The 23,089-nt window shown below is 39.1% G+C and overlaps 1 protein-coding gene across 1 annotated transcript in view; it reads right to left on the minus strand.

The window, feature by feature from the left end:
- Window positions 1–5,097: 5,097 nt before the first annotated feature.
- Window positions 5,098–23,089, minus strand: part of LOC112684523 (zinc finger protein ZIC 4) — a 48,605-nt gene continuing 30,613 nt past the window's right edge. The window contains exons 2-4 of the mRNA XM_025556078.1: window positions 7,513–7,682; window positions 7,143–7,357; window positions 5,098–6,281 (exon numbers count right to left, since the gene is read on the minus strand). Of these exons, the coding sequence (XP_025411863.1) occupies window positions 6,122–6,281; window positions 7,143–7,357; window positions 7,513–7,682 (545 nt within the window). The 3' untranslated portion in view covers window positions 5,098–6,121. The remainder of the gene's footprint in view (window positions 6,282–7,142; window positions 7,358–7,512; window positions 7,683–23,089) is intronic.

Here is a 23,089-nt window from a genome sequence, read left to right on the forward strand (position 1 = left end):
GCACGATTCACGTCGTACAATAAAAATTAGTATTGTATAAGATTGAACGTTGACAAATACACCTATAACACATGTTGCAACCATTGTCATCAATATAAATGTATATATATATATAATTTGTCAGTAACCGTAGACCATAGTACACTTACGCAATTCGTGTGCAGTGGCATTTACCACTAGGAAGATTGATCGGTCTGAGAAGTATGAAAAAAATAATTGTTAAACCGGTATAAATGAGTACTTGATGTGTCAATCATTGTAATTTGTTGTTTTTTACATTAAATACGCGAACATACATGGCACATTTAATGTAGTCATGCTAAAAATTAAAATGATATATTTTTTATTTTTAAATTATGAACGGATAAAAAACGTTTATTATTTACACTGAAAATATGTGTAACGATATTGAATACCAACTAATCAATACCGATAATATTCGAAATTACGCTAAGTATTTAAAAATAAAATTCAATAAAAATAATACTATTAAGGTAATATCAAAATAGGAATCAAACGTAATGAAATGCCGGTAAAAATACGAAAATTAATTCAAATAACACATGCCCATTCCAAATCTACACTAAGTACAGCATTATTATAAACTCACAACCAAATATGAATATTAAGAAAAATTCAATATCAACCATATAACATGATTTGCAAATATTATTACGTTAAAGCTCTAGGGAAGGACGATGCGTAACTGAACTTATTTTTATAGAATGGAACGTGCAAAATTACGCAAGCAATAAGATTTTTGTACGGTATATTATTTTGCATATTTTGGTACCGATATTGAACCTTTTATACTTACCTAGTAATCGATAATGGTCGGAGGTGCGAGCAGTTATTATTTTAATTCGAACAATTAGTTCGGAAAATTATAATTACATCATAATATACATTTATACGAGTTGGATTGCACTACCACCACTTGGCGGCGGTGTAAATGACAAACGATTCGTATTTTATTATGTACCCACGCAACACAATATTATAATATTGACACGCAGTTAAAAGCGTTCCTGATCATAATTTTGGAGAAAACCGGTTGGATGTAAACGTGTATGCATACGTTTATACTTATATACATCTTACAACCCGTGAAACGAGATTTATTTAAATCCATTGGTCCTGTCACCGGATTGGACGTTTCGGCAAAATCGCTAACCACGGATCAGGCGCAGATCCAGAGTAATTATTAGGGGAGGGGGGTATTTTATATTGTGGACATAATATAATATATAAAATTTGATAATTATATAATGTTATAAGTATTACCATTTACCATAAATATTTCTTAACTCAGTAAAAGAATAAACTTTCAACTAAAAGTTTAAAAAAAAATATGTAGGGACATTGTAAAGAGAACTTTTTATTTAAGAACAATAAAAAAAAATATTAAATATGAAATTAAATTAAAAATTATAGAGCGAAAACTAATTTTCTTGTGGATTTTGAAAACATGTCGATGTCCATGTGGAACAAAAGTCCGCGGCGTGGTGTTGAAAATTAAGGCTGTCGAAGTTCCCGGACTTCTGCCGCTGACCATTTTGAAAATCGCAATTTCAACAGGAACGGGAATCTGGATCCTGTAACACACATGAACACCTCCATCGAGTTATACACGTTGTGCAACAGAGCGAACCACAAAGTTACATAAAGTTATACCAGGTCGTAATAATAATACAGCGAAATCGCAATAACGTACTTGACGATTCTAACCTCATATTGTTTAACAAAAATATAGCTGTCGTGATGATAAGCTCGAACCAGCAGTGTGCCGGCCCATCGGCAATCGGTTTTTCTGAAATGACCGACTGTTACCGTCGTCGTTTTTTCATTCCATATTTTGCTGTCGTGTGAATGTGATCTACCGGCATCCGTCGCGACAAACATACAGCTCGTCGAACCCAGCCACTTTTAACGCTTGCGTGAATCTTTTCTTCCAACGTCCGTTGTTTTGTCATCGCCTATTTAATCGTTGTGCGGGATCATGAACAAGGCTATCTGTACCTCCGTCACGCCAACCTATTTCGATTAGTTTTCGGTCAAGTTTTCGTGGTATTTTGCCATAGTTGGTATAATTAGCATGTACAGCGAATTCGATAAGCGCACGTATATGAATATAATGAATAATGTAAAATTGTAAAATTTTAAAAATGTTTGTATTATTATATTTTTTCGGCCCATTTTATCACCACAGTTTTGTTGGAACAATAGTCGTCACCTAAAAGTTATTTGTTGTCACTGTGAACCCTATAGAACTATAGATTCTTATTTTTGAACACCTGTATAAGCGATCGGTTTTGAACGTCGATAAAGACTTTCGAGTAATTTTCGCGCACTCCAATGAAAACTCCGTCGTCGTTATTTATTGAACCGGTCGGGGTCTAGTCGGGTCGACCGCACAATTATTGTTTCGCCTACGAATGGCCGCATCTGTCTCGTTTCGCGGGCACGTGTGGTGCGAAAACCTTCTGTTGAGCCGTAAAAAGCCACGTGCGGGTGTACAGTCGACACTACGAATCCCAAATCCGTCGTACGTAATCGGGGTACACAGTGAACGGGTTGATTGCCGTGGGAATATTGTGGACACCGTGTGGGTGTCTCCGAAATACATATCGAACAAAATATGTTGTGCACTCCATAAGAAATTAGATTATTGCATGAATTCGTGTTAATATCGGATGAATATAATTTACAATACTCGAGCGCTAACATAACGTGTTATACGTATTATAATCACTAATCTTTTTCTTCTTCCATAATTGTTGTTGCACTGGATGTTTTACTGACAAACTTTTTGTGGAACATTGAAAACGTTATGAAACAACGGAATATACTTCAGAACGATCGACGATTAAAAACTACCCTTAGCGTTGCTATTCCGCGTTGTAAAGTCGTGGAAAATTTCAATATCAGGCTCGACAACGTTGTACGTAATGAATTCGTATTTCGTTCCAGTACACTGGTCGAAAACACTAAAAACCTACAAATCGAAATTCGTATATGTACGTCCGCGGTTTCAATCACTCGCGTGATTAATACAATTATATGTTCATGGCGTTACGCACGCATGTCGTCACGCATTCGGAATTTTCGGTGAAAACCTATCTAAACTGAATTGCGTTACCGATACGTCGTGTTGTGATGCGCTGCAGCCGTCGTTCGTGTATCGCCGACTCGGTCGGCCGGGGAATTATGTTAATTACTTTTTTTTGGGGTTGTTCTCTACACGCCATAACCATGTGGCGATACGCCGCGAACGACCAATCGACAAGCTCTTTTTTAATGGCCAAACGCGTAACACGAGTTCACTCAGGTGTACTACCGTTCGGGACGAAAAAAACAATTCGATATCCAAAAAACGGTTTGCTTGTGTTACAAAACGACGATAAGACGGAATTACGTCAAGTAAAATAATAATTATAATAATATGATTATCACTGTTATAATGTAGTAGCGACGTCGTGTTGTACTCACGTATCATTCGAAACCAGTTTTTTACTCAGTTGCGCGTGATACAACAATAATTGATAACCCATAAGTTAGAAAAAAATATATTGTACGTATCGGATACATAATTTTATTGTAGAAATACTAATAAAATACAGTGGACCGAGGAATCACGATTAAATTCAATTAGTTACATGTGTTGTCTCTTTTTTTTTCTGCACAAGGCATTCGATGCCGTTGTAATAGAATGAAACATCACGGAATCCGTAGGTATTTTTTTTTTTCGAAAATCGTATTGTTGTTAATCGACTGTACTGGTCAAATAATATCGGCCGTACATTACGTGCAATACGTACAGCGCAATGGTAATCCACTAGAATTCGGCACTGGAACACGTCGGTTTTCAACAAGACGTAGACATCTATGAAAACACCATAAATCGTACCTAATTCGCAGGAACGGAAAATAATAACACTATTGTATTGTTATATTCCCCGATTAAACGGATTGTGGTAAAAAATTCGTGTTCTCTCGACTGAAACAGTTTTTTTTTTTTTTTAATGTTCAAAACAGCTTCGGGCTTTTCGTTTTTAGTTCTTCGCGATATTCTGCGCATACCCGTACCCGTAATATCACACCGTTCGATTTCTTTACGAGCCGTGTACACCACTTAATACTCACAAACCGTTTGTTCCGACTCGTAAGTGTCTCTCTAAAACATTAAAACTAGAAAATAATGACCTATATGTTTTTATGTAATGACGTGGTGGTACCTAGACGGATTCGATGATGTAGACGACTTCTTTCACGTCGAATTCGAAACACTCCGTGCACGGTTTATGATCGTTATTATAGTACCTATGTATAGGCGGACGTTCGAACAATTGATGTGCCCGACGCGTAAAAACGATTTTTTCCCGTTTGAACGAGCGCCCGCGCGAATATAATATTTTAATTATGTTATTACGCGCCCAGTAATATAGTAGTAATAATAATGATAATAATAACCACGACAATAGTGTATAGCATAACAGATCGAATTATTCGTAAAAAAAGAAAAAGAAAAACTCTTTAAATTTCTGTGCGTTCCGTTGCCGTTGAATGAAAGCCAAACAACGCCCCTGATGTAAACATTATTCTTTAAACAATGTGTGCCGACGTCTTTTGTGCTCCGACGACGGCGCACTGTAGGTACACGCTTGGTTCACATGAGTGAATCCCTCTAACCCTTTCGACAATATCCGCGTAAGCACTGTGTTCTTGTGTTCGGCATTACCATGGAGAAAACGCGATTAAGGAACACGATATATTATTTATTATTCATCATCATCGTTATTACCCCGTGGCTGCAGCGGTCTAATCTACCGAATATACGCATTATTACAATGTACCTTACACACGCGCGCGCGCGCAGTGAATGTCTGGAGTGGAAGAATGATAAGAGGTGTACATTAAATACGTTGAAGCATAAACGCTTTCAAACCCAAAACACTGATACGCGTTTAAACACAAATAAAATTTATTTTTATATCACTTATAATTTTTATTTGTATAACATATATACATATACATATATATATATATATATATATATATATATATATATATATATATATATATATATATTTGAATCGATAAATTTTTACAATATTGGCCTTTGACAAATAATGTATACATGGGTACACACGTTAAATGATTTCAATAATTTACTACACACAAAACCGAAAGCGTACAGGCCTCTATACATACGCTTTCAGAATTATTATAAATTCTTTAAAGTAATACAAGATTGTACAAATTAGTCTACCTGTAAACGAATGGAAGATTACAGTTCATTAAAATTGTTTTAAAGTTCTTTTGATTGTATATGGGATATACGTTCCCACAATATATGTGCACAATAATAAGTATAATAATAATAATGATAATAATAATGATAATAATAATAATGATAATAATAATAAACATGTGTAATAATAACACGTTTTCGTCGTCGAATGTCAACCGTTCGATTAATTTTATTTAAATAATTCATAGGCATATTGTCCGGAACGTTCAGCGACGACGCGTTTAGTCGATATCGCGCGATTGTGAAAAGTCACAACATTGTCATTTAAAATTCAAAAGCACGGATAGATTCCTTAGAACACGCCTAATCGGAAAATAATACAATACGCAGAGAAAGAAAAAAACATACATCGCACTGCGGCTTCGGTAACGCGTTTTCGTCTGTTCCGCGCGGTGGTACGTACACGCCGATAGTACGGTGCGAACGAAAATCGACCGGCCGAAGTGATCACACAAAAATGGAAAAGAAAAAAATTACAATAATAATATTATTCATAATAGGTACTAATACAATGATAATAACGTTAAAATCACAGGTAACCCCCACTTCATAAATCGCAATGGAAAAAAGACAAGAGCGATATTAAAAAAAAAAAAAAATTGTATAAAAAAAAAAAAAAAAAAAAAAAAAACAATGACATCCGTATGAGGTACCGTACTGCGTCTACCCGTTTAGGTGATCGACGCGACAACTGATGTGTCGGCCGCGGTACGGCCACTGGCAGGACGCAGTGGTCAGTCAACGGTGGCCGCAATTGCGCTACCTCCATTCGGCCGTGACGGTGTCGTAATACGAAGCGGGGGATTTGTTTCAATAGGCCGCGGTACCGTGATGGTGATGGGCCATCAGCGACGTGTGGTGATGCGGGTGATGGTGGTGATGGTGGTGGTTCAGGTCGGTCAGATAGTGGTGACCGTGGTCGACGGACGACGGTTGGATGGACGGCGTGCCGGATCCGGCGCTCATGTACCTGTGGACAGAATGAAAAAAAAAAAACGGTCATTGCGTGTCTCATAATACGTAATTTAATATTATTTATTTTATATTTAATAGTATATTTTTATATTATATCAACGACAAGTGGTAATCGGATCGATAAATAAATCTAAAATCATATTATAAATCATCGTCACCGATGGCGACGAAAGCGAATCAACGGTGCGCGTTTGTATATACGTGTACGCTCTCGTTGTCGGGACGAGTGGAACACGTGCGCGTCTCGGAGACTTAACCGCGGGAGCCGAGTAGGTTTTTTCGCTCAAAACCACGTCGCTGATAGCGCAGCGCTCGAAGCCTACGTCGTCGGGGACACGGCAACACGACAATAGACAGTAGAAATATCGCGTTTACTATAGTTTGAAAAAATCAGGTCGTAGAAACACGTTTAACGATTCGGAGTCGAGAAAGAATACCTCTAGCTTGTTCGACGGGAAAAATCAAATAATACCATCAACTATATTATTGTTGGTAGAAAACGTGCAATAAACAAGATTTCGAATCGGTTCGCGTTTTCTATTTTTAGCCGGTCTCGTTTGTTAAACTATCGGCGAAAACACGCTCCCGAACTTCCGGTGCCTACTCTGGAAAACACGGAGAGGTTTTTTTTTCGCGCAATACAATTGTTGTGATGTCGGTCGTAAAATTGTTTACGTCCTCCCGTTTATTCTTGTGATTTTTTTTTTTTTTTTTTTTTTTTTTTTTTTGTTGATTGTGCTGAATATAAATATATCCGAAAACAAGTTCATTAACATACACCCTGAAGTTTCCGAACAGAGCGCATTAAGGGGACAAACATACAAGGTCGAAGAGGGAGTGCGAAAATCGTGCTTACCAGTCGGATGGTGGCGGCGTGGGCAGTGGCAGCGCGGAGGTGGCCGTCGGATGTAGGACGGATGGCGTTTGAGCGCCGTGGTGGTCGCCGGGTGACACGACGCTGGGTGTCGCGGTCGTGCAACTATCGGTCACCCTGATAGATCCGCCGGACGAGCAGTTCGAGTCTTCCGAGTCGTAGTTGCCGTCGCTATCCAGCTTTCCGTTACCGTGTACCTGCGAGAAAACGAGCGAGTTGTAACATTGAGTTTTAACAGTGCTTTTAGAGGATTATACGGAAACGAAAAGAGAAATCAATGAAAAATAATAGGGGGAGAGAGAGAAAAACAAAAAAAAGAGAGAGGGTTAGTGAGAGCAATCACGTCAAGTACCTTCATGTGCTTCCTCAAGGAACTGGGATGAGTGTACGATTTATCACAGCCAGATATCCTACAGTTGTAGGGCTTGTCTGAAGTGTGCACGTGCGAGTGTTTTTTCCTGTCCGAACTGTTGGCGAACCTCCGGTCACATCCTTCGTACTCACATTTAAACGGTTTCTCGCCTGTAAAAACACACAAAAAAAATGCCGTCAATATCATCAGATTGTATTATTATTCGAGAACATATTGTATTGAATTTATTTGATTTTTTTTTTTTTTTTTTTGTTGGTGCGTTTACATATAATATACGTGCGCGCGTAGCCTATAAACAAAATCACAAGGTGATACGCGATTCCTTGGCACACACAAAATCCATACGAGTATTATATTCGAGAACTGTCACGCACAATGTGTGTGCCTTCACGATAAATTACAGGATAAATACTACGGTATATGAATATGCGTACACACATATATATATATATTTATACTTCTTCGCGTAAAGCGTGCTTTTATCGATTTCGTTTCGACGGTAATAGTCGTGGTGGAATTTTTCTCCGGACAAAGCGACCCAGTAAATTACTTATTATTCAATACCCATATAATGGACGGACGCAAGGGGAAAAAAAGGTCGTTTAGAAACCTTGAAGATTTTAGGTCGAGACCCTTTTTTTCTCGTCTGGTGGTCAACGGTGTGTAGTTAGGTTACTCCTGGAGTTTAACCTTACATTCACTTGTGTTACTCAGATAGTCCATAAATCGTGTCCTTAAGTGATGTGGGAACTTACAAAAGGCCTTTATCAACGCAACCCGTATCGAATCGTCGATTTCTACCAGAGAAAACGAAAAAAAATGAAGATTGTTCTGTTTTTATTACGAAGACTCGACTTCGTGTAATGTCTGTTATACTGACACTAACGCTGACGAATGCGTCCTTGGTCCGCAGGATAGCACATTACCGAGCATTCGCATTCGTTGGTCAGGTAGTTAGATACATACGAACCCGATTACATATTATATTATACGTTTATAAAGAGATATAGATAAATGTTTCCATTCAAACGTTTTTCGTGGCGCGTATTTCTCGTCGCAGAAACACGTCGTACATACAACGGTCGATGCGACACAATATGTATTACATATGTGAGTGCACAACAATACACGATTCCGACGCGACATCGAATACGACTACGGGAGGTCAGACCCGTCGACTTATCGACGTTTCCCGCCTTTACTTTAAACGATATTCTATTTATAAACTCATCGTCGCGCGTAGTCCGCACAATGTCGACAGTTTTTTTAATTTACTCCGAGACGACGCGTTCTCCGGTGCCCCATCCGTGATCCCACGATTCAAACTCGATTGGAGTGTACGACTGTCACACGGTGATGCGATCGGATACGTATATAAATGTGTGTGTGTGTGTGTGTGTGTACGTATGGGTATATACACATACACACGCCACGCGACCTCTTTTACGGTAACTTGTACGCGATGCGCGTACACATTATTTACGTTATTGTTATCCGTAGCAAATATCCCCTCGCCATCGACACCGTACCTCCTGTCCTTGACAGTTGAAAAGGAGTTGAAAGCTCGTTATCGACGACGATCGGCTGCAATAATTGACGTCATGTGTAATGTACGTTTATTTTTCTAGACGGATTCACACCTCGGTCGCACCGGGCCCTCTTACGGCGACGTGCGTACAAGTGTATTCATACGGGGCGAGGGAGGTATAGCTGACCCCGCGGTACGATTTCTGTCTCTTTCGAACAGTTGCGCGAGCTCATAACGCGGAGAAAAGCACCGGATCCGTGTTTTCATCGTACTCGCACGACTTACACCAATCGCCTGTTCGGAAATGATCGCAAAGTTCTTGTGTATCACTTATCTCCCAGCATACGGTTCGGTTCTTATCCGTCCTGTCAATAGGTCCAATGAGGAGGACTCTTTCGAACGCCGCAGTATTGCGAATCTTACGGTCTGAGTCGTTAAACATTTCGCACATGGATACACACCCGTATGTATACATTATACGATGAAAATGCGTGTTCGTATAGGGGATGGAATCGACGTTAAGACAATACGTCGGTTCAACAGGTCGTTGAATATTTAAAGGAAAAAAACCCGAAAACTAGTATAGGTAGTGTTTTTTCGACTACGAGCGCACACCAGTATACTATTACCTATTGTTATTATTTTGACAGTAAAACTAAATGTCTACATCGGGCGGGCATTGCGCGTTTTACACGATGCTCGTCCATTGCTACCTCCTACGCGCGGCAGCCGGTGTTAATATCGTTCTCGGTAACACATTTATATTTAAATGACAAGTCGAACGGCCGAATATCAATACTCGTGACTTCGTGGGGATGCGAACGCAATAACAATACGACCGGCGCTAAGTCGCGACTCTCGTCGTCGTCGTCGTCGTTATACAATAATCGATTAGTGACACATATAATAATATTATAACAGCGATGTTTTCGCATTTAACGACTCCGGTTAGTCCGTATACAGCCCGTCCTCGACGTGCGCTGTGTATACGTGTACGTATAAACGAGCCGAAGATGAGTGTTTTAACGATTTACATATGTTACACTATACAATAGACTGGAATGCAATAAAAATTTACGTGTGTGTATATTATATTATATATGTACGTCGTCGTCGTCAAAAGATAAGTATAATAAAAAAAAGAAAGAAAAAAATCTTCGTTTTCCTCGTTCTTCGTATCGTATATGCGCGCACACACACACATTTATATTTATATACTCCTCATTTCATAAATTGGGTGGCATTTCCAAGGACTCTTAATTTTTAATGAGTTATTTAAAAAAGGACAACTAAACGGGTTTATGACTTATGGGTTTGAAAATATAATAATAATGAAAACAACGTGGAAACGTATTATGTTACGTTGATGTACAAACGAACGGACGCTCGTCCCCAGAATACTGTGTGTGCCCACTCACTCATTCGCTGCTGCTGCCGCTGCCGCCGCCGCAGATATTACATGTTATCTGCCGGATAGGATTCTGTCGTGATTGGTATGAAACGTTTTCCGAAACAGAAGAAGGTTTAACTACGGCGTAGGCGAACGGGGAAAACGATATTGCGTGTACAAGGATAAAAAATAAACTAACGTCCACGCGCACGGAACGAATACTCGTATTATCTGTGAACTCCCAGCGTCGTAATGTGCAACAAAAGTGACGTTTGTCCGGATATTTTCCCGGCCAGTGAAAGAGTCGCAACTACTGCAGCTGCGGTCGCGCGACGTTGTAACGTTATGCCCCGTTGTACCTGTGTGCGCGGCAACGGTCAGATGTGCACCAGTAAGGGTCAAACGAATGCAAACCATATTTTGTACGTGCGCAACGGTCAAGTATTACAATGAAAATCCGCATCGATTGTGTAGTGGTGGTGGTGGTGGGCACCCGCGGGCGTGTTAAAAATAATAATATATACGCGCGCGCACGTTGTACACAACCCAACACTTATGGTATCGCAATGGATCTGAAACGATTATTTATTTTTTATTTCATACGGTGTGCTATGATTACGATATTTTTGTTGTTTTACTTTTACAAAACGCTGTATTGTCATCGCCGTAATGATCCGCGTCGTATCTAACACGCATCGGACGCGATTTATTCCGCGCTCTTGGATGCATCAACTCGTAAGCCCGATCCGGATAGCCGTCCGGTGATAGGAAATTCGAGGGTATAACGTGGCCGACGAACAATAGGGTTTTAGAAGCGTCGTAAAAAGTTGAGGTACGATACGCGTGCGGATTCGGTAAGCGCGCGGTCACCGACCTTAGTGCTATTGTTTCGTCATGTGTACGAACGTAATATTCTGTCGGGATCAGCGCGAAGAGCACGAAGACGGAATCTGATCCGTTGATCCACGAAATCGCCATCCAGGACCTGTGTATACTGCGACGCACTCTAGACGTAGCGCAACAACCGAAGCGCGTATTCTTCAGATCTCGTTCAACAGTCACAAAAATCGTGACTTACGCACATACGGATATGGAAAAATGGTGCACCACATCGATGCTGCGCGAGGAACATTTGAATGGATTTTCAAAAAGTATAGGATTAACTTTAAACGCAGATTACGTCACGGGCTACGAACACATAAAATGTGGAGCACGTAGTGCAGCGAATCGCAAATTTTTCGGCCCTGTCATCGTTTTTATATTATACGTTGTGTACAAGATACGTTGACGGCGAGTAAACACTTTGGTGGAAAACGAATACGAAACACCGTCGACGACAAAGTCAATCCATATCTGTCAGATACGCGTTGATCTATATATATATTTATATGCACGTGGGTGCGCCGTGTGTGTATTTATCGTAGACGCGCATGCGTACGAATTCACCGTACCTATACGTATTTGTGTGTACACGAACAGCTGGACAATGAAGTGCACATCTGCCGGACGGAAGCGTCGCGATGACCAATGACTCTGGAGAAGAGGACCATTACAAAGGATCGCTACTTAATAAAATCCCTATTGAATATGTCTGTGCGCTGCTCCGTGCGTGTATACGTATACGGAGCCCGATAGGACTCTAAGGTGCCGAACGATTCGACAGAAAAGAAATACCCACCCGGTGTTAAATTGTAACGGGGGCCGGCACCTTCGCGACGGGACGTCTTTGTGACGCGACGCGTATATGTGCGTGTCTCGATCATAAATATTGCACGCACGGGACACATATTTTTCTTTTTATTCTTCAATTTTAGGTTTCCTAGTAAATTTTTTTTCCTTATTCCGAAAACGCTCGGTAAGCAAAACAACAATAATAATAATATATCGTGTACGTATTATATAATGTGCTGTAATGTAGGCTCATCCTTTTGCACGCACGCGTCCAGAGCATTTTTAGACCACACGCAACGGCGACGAGATACGTACATACAGATTAAGAAAACAATCATCATATGGAGTATCGATCTACACTGTGTGTTATATATACAATGTATACGTCGGACACGAAACTGCCTTACCGTTCCATACGGCTGCTGGCGTTCGACGTCCCGTTTTAACGATTGGTTGCAGACCAATGCATCAAGAGACAAGGGAGGGAGGATCAATGATGAGGTTTTCGAATTCAGGTCGTAGATTCTCTCAATGACATAAAATAATTCATTTACGATTATACATCGCATTGCAAAAATAGTGTTATCAAAAAATTTGGGATTGGATTTATTTTTTACTCGTTCATATTATTGCTGTAAGATTTTTTTTATGTGTGTTGAAGGAATGGATAAGATTCATGCCGAACGATTGATTTTCTCGAAGGCGCTTCCGATCAGTATTGGCACCCCAGCCTGTCAAAACTAAAAGTCCCAGCCCCGACCGCGGACGACTACGTGGTATTTGGTACACGAAATCGAATGGAAATATTTGTTGACCCATAAAGCGGTACGCGTACAACATACCTGTGCTCGGCTATGAATAATAACGACCCGGCTGTGGCTGTCGACCAATCGCGTTGAGCGTGCAGACGCACTAGACGCGCATCGCTATTGTTTCGGACGCGTACAAATAAGCGCAAATCATTACACCGCGTCTATACACCACGAGAACATATCAATAGTAATAGTAATAATAATAATAACAATAAACAAAAAAAAAATAAAATAAAACAATAATTACTGATTGATGACTCGATTCTGTTCAAACAATGTTAAATATTATTACACCGAGTTTTTCCCTATTGTTTACACCCCGACGCCTGCGGATGACCTCGCGCACTCGGCTTCGGCTACATTAAGACCTTTTGAACAACGAAATTAAATAAATTTCCAATCTCGCGGCACGTGTTGTGTGAGTATACGTTGTACGGGTAATCTAAAGCAAACGTCACCGCAACTTGTCGTGTGTGCAGAAGAGGTGCACGCGCGGAGATCGCACCGATAATACAATATAATATCACGCAGTCGCTTAAACGCGCGCGAACTGCAAATATTATAGAATCAATGGAAACTGAAAAAAACCGTAAAGTGTACTGCTACACGTATTATATTATAAATACGTATAATAAACGCATGTAATGCAACTGAGCAAAAAAAAAAAAAATTAATAAAAAATTATATAAATCTAACGATGTACGGAATCCAATTATGGGGCTCCGCAAAACCTACAAATGTCAATCGTATCCAGCGTTTCCAGTCCAAAGTCCTCCGCGCTATAACCAAAGCACCCTTCTACGTATCAAGTCATATATTACATAACGACCTAACCATCTCTCCTGTCAACGATGTAGCTAAGACCTTCTACAGACGATTTAATTTCAACCTACAAAAATCCTTTAATCAAAGAACTTGCATCTATAAATATACCCAGCAACCCACAAAAAAGGTTGAAAAGGCGGTGGTGTAGGGACCTATTAGTCTAGACCAATCTAACTCCTTTTGTTCTTCTTTCTACGAGTATATCTACCTTTGCTATTTCCACTTATCCTTCCTTATGATATCTTCTAACATTGTTTAACACTTTTTTTTTTCTCATCTTTAACTGTAAAAGTGCCTTCACTGGAAGGTATCTTTAATCCGTCCTTCACGCCATAGTTATCTATTTCATCAATTTCACTTATTGTTCAAACTATGTAACAGATTGTGGAAATATAAATAAAGTAATAAAAAAAAAAATACATATATAAATCTATGGGTACACTCGGATAACTTTTTTTTCTCTTCCGTCAAGCTCTGACGTCCGCCCGCGTGTGTACAATGATATTATAAATCCACGTGGATGACTACACACACACACACACACACACACACATGTACATATTTAATAATTTATAGCCATCTCGATTCCGGTGGTCCAGCAACAAACGACACCACAAATCAAATTACCAGTCCACTTGCGGTTTTAATTATACGTTGACAATTAAAAAATTGTACAACCCGTAATGAATTTACAATATAAAATGGCTTATTACATATGAATTATACAACGTCTGGTTGTTTTTTACTCGTACGAATATAACAAGTCTTCTCCTGAGAACCGTCTTCAGTTTATTATTATTATTATTATTATTATTATTGTACATTATGTTTTTTTCCGTATACAATTTTTTATTCTTTTTCAATCGTTCAGCAGCACTTATCTTAGGATATCATTATCATACGTATATATATTCATACGCGCGTTTGAACATATTTTTGTGATTCGTTAAAGGGCAAGGGGCGGGAGATAGAACATGACAGGCGCAGAACGTAATATAAAAAGACGTAATAATAATAAGGGTTATAAACAGAGAATTTGTCAGCATTACAAAAGGGTTGTACAATATAAAAGAAATCATAACAGCCTTGAGGAACGTTACCGGTTTACATGTATTTTCGTAAGGATTTACGGTTTTGTTCTTCTGAGGACATTATTTTATTGTTTTGCGTGTTCGACCAGCGCACACGTTTTATTATATTAACGTAATTCACAAACGTAATAGTATTATGCGAATATCGCGTATTATTTAACCGCGAAACTATATTATAATGTCCTGCGTACACGCGATCGCGATGTTTTTTCTCGTAATAACGCGGTAGTAAAAATTTGTTTATTCATTAACGACGTGAAACGGATTTCATTAACGAGTCATAATGTCTGCGGGCTGACATTAATAAAACATGCACGTATAATTTAATAATATGCTACGTTCATGTTAAATGTACAACCTACGCGCTGCTGTACGAGATCACCACATTCGGTTGGATTTATCCTATCACATGTATTACTCCGCGTATGCTCGTGCGCGACCGTCAAAAGTCAATTTTACGAATCAAGCCCAACGGTCGAGGGGCAGTTTTGATAATAGATAATTGTAAATAAAAAGATATCATAATATTATGCACATTGTTATATACATATTTTTTCTCGGTACTACTCGGCATTGACTGTCGGGGTGAATACTGCGTTTTAGGGACCATTTGTCTTGCATTGTGGCGGCCGGTGGTGCAGCTGCTCTCTTCGTGGAAAAAATGGATATCGTCCGTACACGCACACATACACTTAGAAACCGACGACAATAATTTATCACGTTGGGCGTGATAAAAACTCAGAAGTATACTTGAACCCCCCCCCCCCCCTAAACGGTTAGGGGCCGCCGCACAATACAGCAAAAGCGATTCGAATAAATATTTAATGCGGTGTCCAAACATTTGCATAGGAAATAGATTGGACAAAAAATTCGTCTCGGCCGCTCCGAAGGGGATGTTTATATATATAATGATATTTCTCCGTTTACGGATATCTGATAAATCGCGCACATTATATTACTTTATGAATGATGTTACACACCCTTATAATTATATTAGTTCACGTGTACACAATTATAAGCGTATACCAATAAAATACACCTGTTCATATATATATATATATATATATATATATATATAGAGAGAGAGAGAGAGAGAGAGAGAGAGAGAGAGAGAGAGAGTATACATATATGTACAGGTATCATTAGACGCGGGGAAAATATTTAGAAAAAAAATATCGGTTAACCGCGGTCCAATTAACCATATACACACACGCATGTACCTTTTACAGAAATTTTGTATATTTTCCGGTATAACCTAAATCTTTACGAAAAAAAAATTAAATCTAAAATCGATTTATCGTCCAGAAAATTCCCTGAATCATTTCGCGTTCATCCATTACACAATACACCTTTTGTCGGTACACACGCATATATATAATAATATAATCCCCCCAAAATCTTTAATGTCATTAATATTTTTCTTTTCCTACCAATAATATCGTTATAAAAATCAAATTCAACGACGAAAAAAACGTTTTAGTTGAATATCACGTACTATAATCGTGTACTATATACCTACATGTATACGAATTTAAAACAATATAAACCAATAAGTGCTGTACTGAATGCGAGTGGCGTGGGCAATAGACATTTAACGTTTATCGTATTAGTTATGCAAATTTGATCACTCATTACACCAGGTATGGCATGATAGTACAGGTTTATACGTGGTGTGTGTGTGTAAGAATTTGTGTATATACATATGTAACATATGTAAAATGCGTGTATTTGATATTTAAACCTCCCAAAAGTTAATCGGACAGACCATCCGGACAACATTGATTGATGATGTTGTTATTACTGTCATAACACGATAGGGATATCGATTTAAGCCGATGATAATATGTCATGTTAATTAAACGGTTGACGGCCCGTCTGTCTGTCTGTCGGATTATTTTTAATAATAATATGTTACACGTATGGGAGCGATATCGAGAGCTGTAGCAGCGTGTGCGTCGAAATCTACTCTCGGCGATGAGGAGCGTGCGTCTCCTGGAAGAGACTTTAACGAACGTGCGCGTACTGTACTCTATGAACCGATCGTTTTATACATAATAATAATAATAATAATCGTATATATATACATACAATGCGGTATAAACGTAAGGGCGAGTACGCGTGTGATTGACTCGTACGGGCGCACTCGTATTTCGAGAGCCAATTGCCTTAAGCTGATTCGATAATAATAATAATAATAAAATAATATAAACGTTTTTCTCTTCTTGTATACAACGCACACACTTACATACACACACACATATACATAACACACATACACACACACACACCTATATATACATACACATATGTGCTTACCGCACATATATTCACTGCGCATATACACCAACATAAAGACGTTCGGGCAGAAAAACGACAAATATTGCGGATCGATAAACATCTTTGCATTCAACAATGGGGATCCCTGATATCAATAATCATAATCTGATTGTACCGTGTTTCCCCTCATATATAGTATAATATATTTTTACACCGAAAAAAAAATGATTATCATACACAAAGCAAACACAATAATATTATATTGTGAAATCCGGCTGTAACATTCCAGGATTCATTACACCCTTGTCATACTGACAGCGAATCTGATCGAAAAATCCGGTCAATTATCCCCGCGATCTTTTTCAGTTTATATAATATAATATGTATATAATACCTTTTGACCACCGAGATCGTCAATCACCTCGTGACAACGCGGTAAAAGGCAAGATTGCGCGTTTCTCCGTACGTACATATTATATTTTATTACAATTATATACTATATTCATACGTGTATGGTTGATGATATACGTATACTACAGATACACATATACAGCCACACATATACGTGTATATATTTACAGAGCCTTAAGCATACAATAGGAATATCGTTTGCATTTTCGTCAAATTATGATACAAGAGGTGAACGGAGATGATCGCAAACATAGCCAAGTTAATATAATAATAATAATAATCATAATAATATGCAGTCGGAAATAAACGTCGACGCGGGAAAAAAATAGTTGTACCGCGTATACCTGATTGACAGAACAATGACGGCTTGGATTTCTTTTCTTCTTCTTTTTTTTTTTTCACTTTCATAATAAATAACTTATGCTAACCACGGTAATGATATAACATAAGAATCGTTAATGCGTATTCATAAGAATTGCAGATTCGGTAGTGTGTCACATAGCGAATTGTTTGTACCTACATTGCAGGACCACGCGTGCACGCCTATCATTTTCACCGCGAAAATGTGTTATAATATATGCAAATATACGATGTGCGCGGATAAAGTAACAGCTATTACTAGTGTTTAGGACATGGGTGACCACGAAAATACTTGTAGCGCATATTACATTATTATGGATATCGGTGTACCGCCGAAATCAAAAGATCCGTGGGAAACGCGCGGCTACGACGGATTTCGTTATTAATTTTTCATAACTCGTCGTCATTTATCCGAAATAAATAAATAATAACATTGTACGGAAGTGCCGGCCGTACGTGTTCAATGAGATTGCGTGTGCGTTGAACCCGCGAACATCATGTTGTCGTATAATTTGGATTCTACGATGTTCTAATATCATATTATTGCCGATGCTACGGGGCAAGTATCTAGGCAATGTTTACGCGTGTACAAATATATAATAATATTATATATTTGTACACGCGTAAAAATATTATATTATTAACAATATGCACGCGTCGAGTTTGCCGTATTAAGGGGACACGTTCGCCGTGCATAATCAGCGTGGTAATCCGGTACACGAATGTAAACGGTATATTATTATCGTGTTCTTCGCGGCCCGGTAATATACGCGATTGATGGACCAGAGGAAAAAATTTATACTTTTTCGTACTGCACACTTAAGGATTTTGTCATACTACCTTTTCAAATTTTAACGGTAACGAGTAACACAGTTAAAATAGTTGGTGTTTTAGATTTTGTTAATGATACATCTTGGAATTTTAAAAATATGTAAAATAATTTAATAAAAAAATGTAAAATTATAAACAAATACCACAATATAGAGAATAGAACCACAACACACTTTTTAATTTCGTACTACACACTTAACATTTCGTATTACACAAAGTGTTTCATACTGCACACAATTTTAGTCCCTGTGATAAACATATATACGTATACATATTATTTACGTTTTCGAGTCCGTACCTACGTTTTGTTTCCATCCCGTGCACCTATAAAACCACGCAAATCTATTACGATGAATTGAAAATATAAACGTTCGACGTGAAACGGCGATTTGATTCGGTTTGGGTTTCGTGTAATTTTATATAGGTACGTAAGCGTGCGCAAAGATACACACGCACAAGCGCAAGCAATCCGAAAACAAGCGTTTAGAGAGGCCTCGATGTTGACTAGGGTAAACGCACCTCTATAACGTACCGGAAGATTTACGAAGCGTTCGAATCCCTCTAGCGAGTCATAACCGATATTGTATCGATTTTACTCCTGGTATGAAACGTTATACGGGTAAGATCAATCGCCCCCCTTCCTGTTCCATCGTATTGCGGTATTTTATTACGTTCAGTGGAGAAAAGTGTGCGATATTATAATTCGCAGCATTTTCAACGATCCGACGTGTGCAACTAAATTCTCGCGGACGCCCTTCCAGTACTTCGAATTGTTCATTTCAATAAACGTTATGCACATTGCGTAGCACGAATCGCGGGCATATTGCATGTGACGGTCTTACGTATTGCTTATTCGCAATATACAATATACGTAATGTGTTCGCGGGGCCCGTACGAACTGTTACTCTGCACTGAATGATTGCTAAACAAAACAATGTTATTAAACCGTCCAGTCGATTTTCCTGGTTCGTCGTAATCACACCCGACCTGATGGCAATACACGTCACAGAAAACTTATCATCTAGTCCAGTGGCGATCTAGTATTTTTCGTCATGAGTGTTACTTTACTAATAACGATCTTTATAATCCTAATAATGATCGATTGTATTACGTGCAAGTATTTTTTTTTTTTTTTTAATTGTGCAAATATTTGTTTGGTGAAAATTGTTTGTTTAACATTTAATTCAATATACATTATCCAGTATACATGATGATATCTGATGTCTCAGTAATTATTAATACTACAAAAAAAGTTCGATACGGGCAACGGTTGATTCTTCAACTCCCTAGCAAACACCCCCCCCCTCCTAAATCCGCCACTGATTTCGACTTATTCGATTCGTATCGTTACACAAGCTACAGTTCTAACGTGTGCATTTCATTTACCCACACGGAAGTATGTAAATAGTTGTCGAATGTAAAATCTGTTCTCTACGGTGCGTACGATTAGAGTTCGGATTTTAATTATGCGCGGACCCTTTGAAAATACCCCGCACCCTCGCACCCACACGGTAACCGTAGCGTTTCTGGATGCGAATATTGTTATTATGTTATGTGACAAGACCAGACGACGTGCGTGCAGCCGCCGCCGTCGCCACCACCGCCCGCGCACCATCGTCGCGGAAATACTTTTTTTTTTTTTTTATTTATTCATCTCGACCGCGCGCGCACACAGGGGATGACGTCACAAAGGTTGTTCGGAGGGACAGAGTGAGAGAGAGAAATAATACAAATAAATAATAATAAAACGTTTGAGGAAAAAAAAATGTATACAATATATTATTGTTTTATATTTTCAGAAACTGAATGGTATACGAACAACACGTATATGTACAAACAAACGCGTAGGCGTACACGACGGATGTCGTTAACGAGAAGATATTCGCTAACACGATGTGCGTGTATTCTAGTCTCGTAAAATAAATAAAACACGGTCAGAATACCTGTGTGCGAGGAAAACGTGCCTCAAGTGCGCGAAACACACTGCGGGCAAAAAGGGGTTATTTACGACTGGCCCATTGTGCGAATCCTCCGGTGGTGTGGGTAACGATAAAATTGTCAATGTCTACCGGTAAAGCTACTCTACGCTACTACTACTACACATACTATAACTACTACTACTACTAATAATGTATGAGCACGCACACACGCACGTACCGTGCAAAACCTATTGAAAATTTCGAAACGTCCATAAATTATCCGCGCCTACTGCCCAGTGTAAATATCATAATCGTAAAAAATAAATAAATCGTCTCGAAGATTCGCTTATCCGATACGGTGCGTTATATAAGTGTGTACGAATAATTCCGTCGCGTAGACAGTCGATCGATATCCACGCGCGGGCGAACGCAGGTACCTAATAATACGCAGCGGCGGGTAACCGAAAACATATTTTGCTCTACTCGCACGATTTACAAACGCTTACGTATTAAATTAATATACACCCGAGAGCTGTCTTCGGAATTCGCGTTCCCTTTCAAACGGCCCCGTCGTCGTCGTATGTTCGCGTTATAAATTGAATATGTTCCACACGATTTAACTTCCGCTTCCACTACAGCCCTTTTCCTATCAACTAGCTCGTCAACGTCGTACGTCAACACGGTCTTCGATCGATAGCATGCGAATATTTACGCTTACTGCTGCGAGTAACGATTACGGCCCTTTTTTCTCGAATTGAAATCGGGGCGCGGACCCTTGTGTCTGTACGAATAATTTACTATTAAATTATGACACGCGCGTTCAAGTCCTTGTACATAATTAAAAGCTCGGCGGTGAAATCGACCAATATTATGATTACTAATATTATTATAATACGGGGGAATAAAATTATTCTATTTATCGTTTCACATGGAGCAACACGTTTTGCGTTCGGACATTTATTTATATTATAATATGTAAATGGTTTATCACACGAGCGCTGCGATACACATCGAAACATACAACATACCGTATCGGCTATTCTCAATATCTAGCGCACGAAATTCTGAATTTGATTATTGCACAGCAGTTGTGCGTATTGCTTGTACAGAACAATGAATTCGTTTAAACGGTAATTGAATAATATAAGTTGATTCCGGTTTCGAACTAATATTGGCACGATTTCCGTTAATTTTCTCATGATGGTCAATGAATTTATAATAACAACACCTATATGCAACTAATAATAGTTAATCGTTTAGTTATTTCGTTGCGATCGGTAGACTCATCATATCCTGTCGATGAAGTAAACAATGTTAAAAATTATATTTGTTGCTGCAGGTATTCTCGTTCAAAAACAAATTTTCTCTGGGAAATCTATGAACATCAATTTCTCTTTACGCGCGCTTCGAGGACTGACGATTTCGAGGATTTTAGACGTACATTTAAAACGAATCCGCGGTGCAGCGCTTAACCCGTTTCGATGTTGCGGAACGGTAAACGACTTGTTTAAAATAATCGCGCACAGGCGAAACACATGATGGTCAGTTACACCGGGGCGCAGGTAACCACCAATATAATACTTTCCGGACCTTATTCTCTTCTTCTGTCGGGTCGTGTTCCGGACAAACTGGGGCCGCCGCACATTGTTCCGGGTTTTTGTTGTACGCGTGCTGTGACGCCGAGGTGCGAAATTCGCCTGCGGTCCAGTCATTGTTCGGCACTACCCCTACTCGCCTCGGGGCACCGACAGCAGTGACGACCACCACTACCCCTGACACCCTTGCGCCGACACGATTACGCTTAATTGTGTAATTATACACAGCAACGACGACGCGAAATGTTATACGTGTACATTAATAATAACATTGTTTTATGTTTCTGTGCGTCGGCTGACGACCTTTTCTGCGGTGTCGGCGGCCAAATATTATTTTTCCGTTCGGTCTAATACTTCCTTTTTGCAATGCTAATTAGCTTAAAAAGCATCCCACCACTTACCCCCATCCCCATCCTATCACCGACACTACCATCGTCCGCAGACCGACGCGCTTTGCACCGCGGCACGACTATTGTTTTCGGCCACGGAGTCGGCTCCCGGAAACTTTTAACTTGCCGTGTTCACTTGCAACCATTCCTCGCGCGTATAATTAACTCTTAAAACGTAGTGCGTAGGATATTATGATCTATAGCCGTTTATTGCTCACGCTCAACGAAGCCGGGAAAAATGAATAATTCGAAATGTATATAACACGGTCGCAATGACTGCGCGAAACGTTTTTGCACGTTTTTCGAACGGTAAAACATCGTACGCGAGACTTGACCGTTTTAATTTAGAAGCAATATTAATTAAAATTAGTTATCAACATTCGATAGCAATAAATCATCTACAGATTTAAAACTGCATTATAATATTGTTGAAGTAATTTTTTTTTCTCGTAAACGA

Source organism: Sipha flava, unplaced genomic scaffold (genome assembly GCF_003268045.1).
Source record: "Sipha flava isolate LNK unplaced genomic scaffold, YSA_version1 251_pilon_pilon, whole genome shotgun sequence".
NCBI classification, from domain to species: domain Eukaryota; kingdom Metazoa; phylum Arthropoda; class Insecta; order Hemiptera; family Aphididae; genus Sipha; species Sipha flava.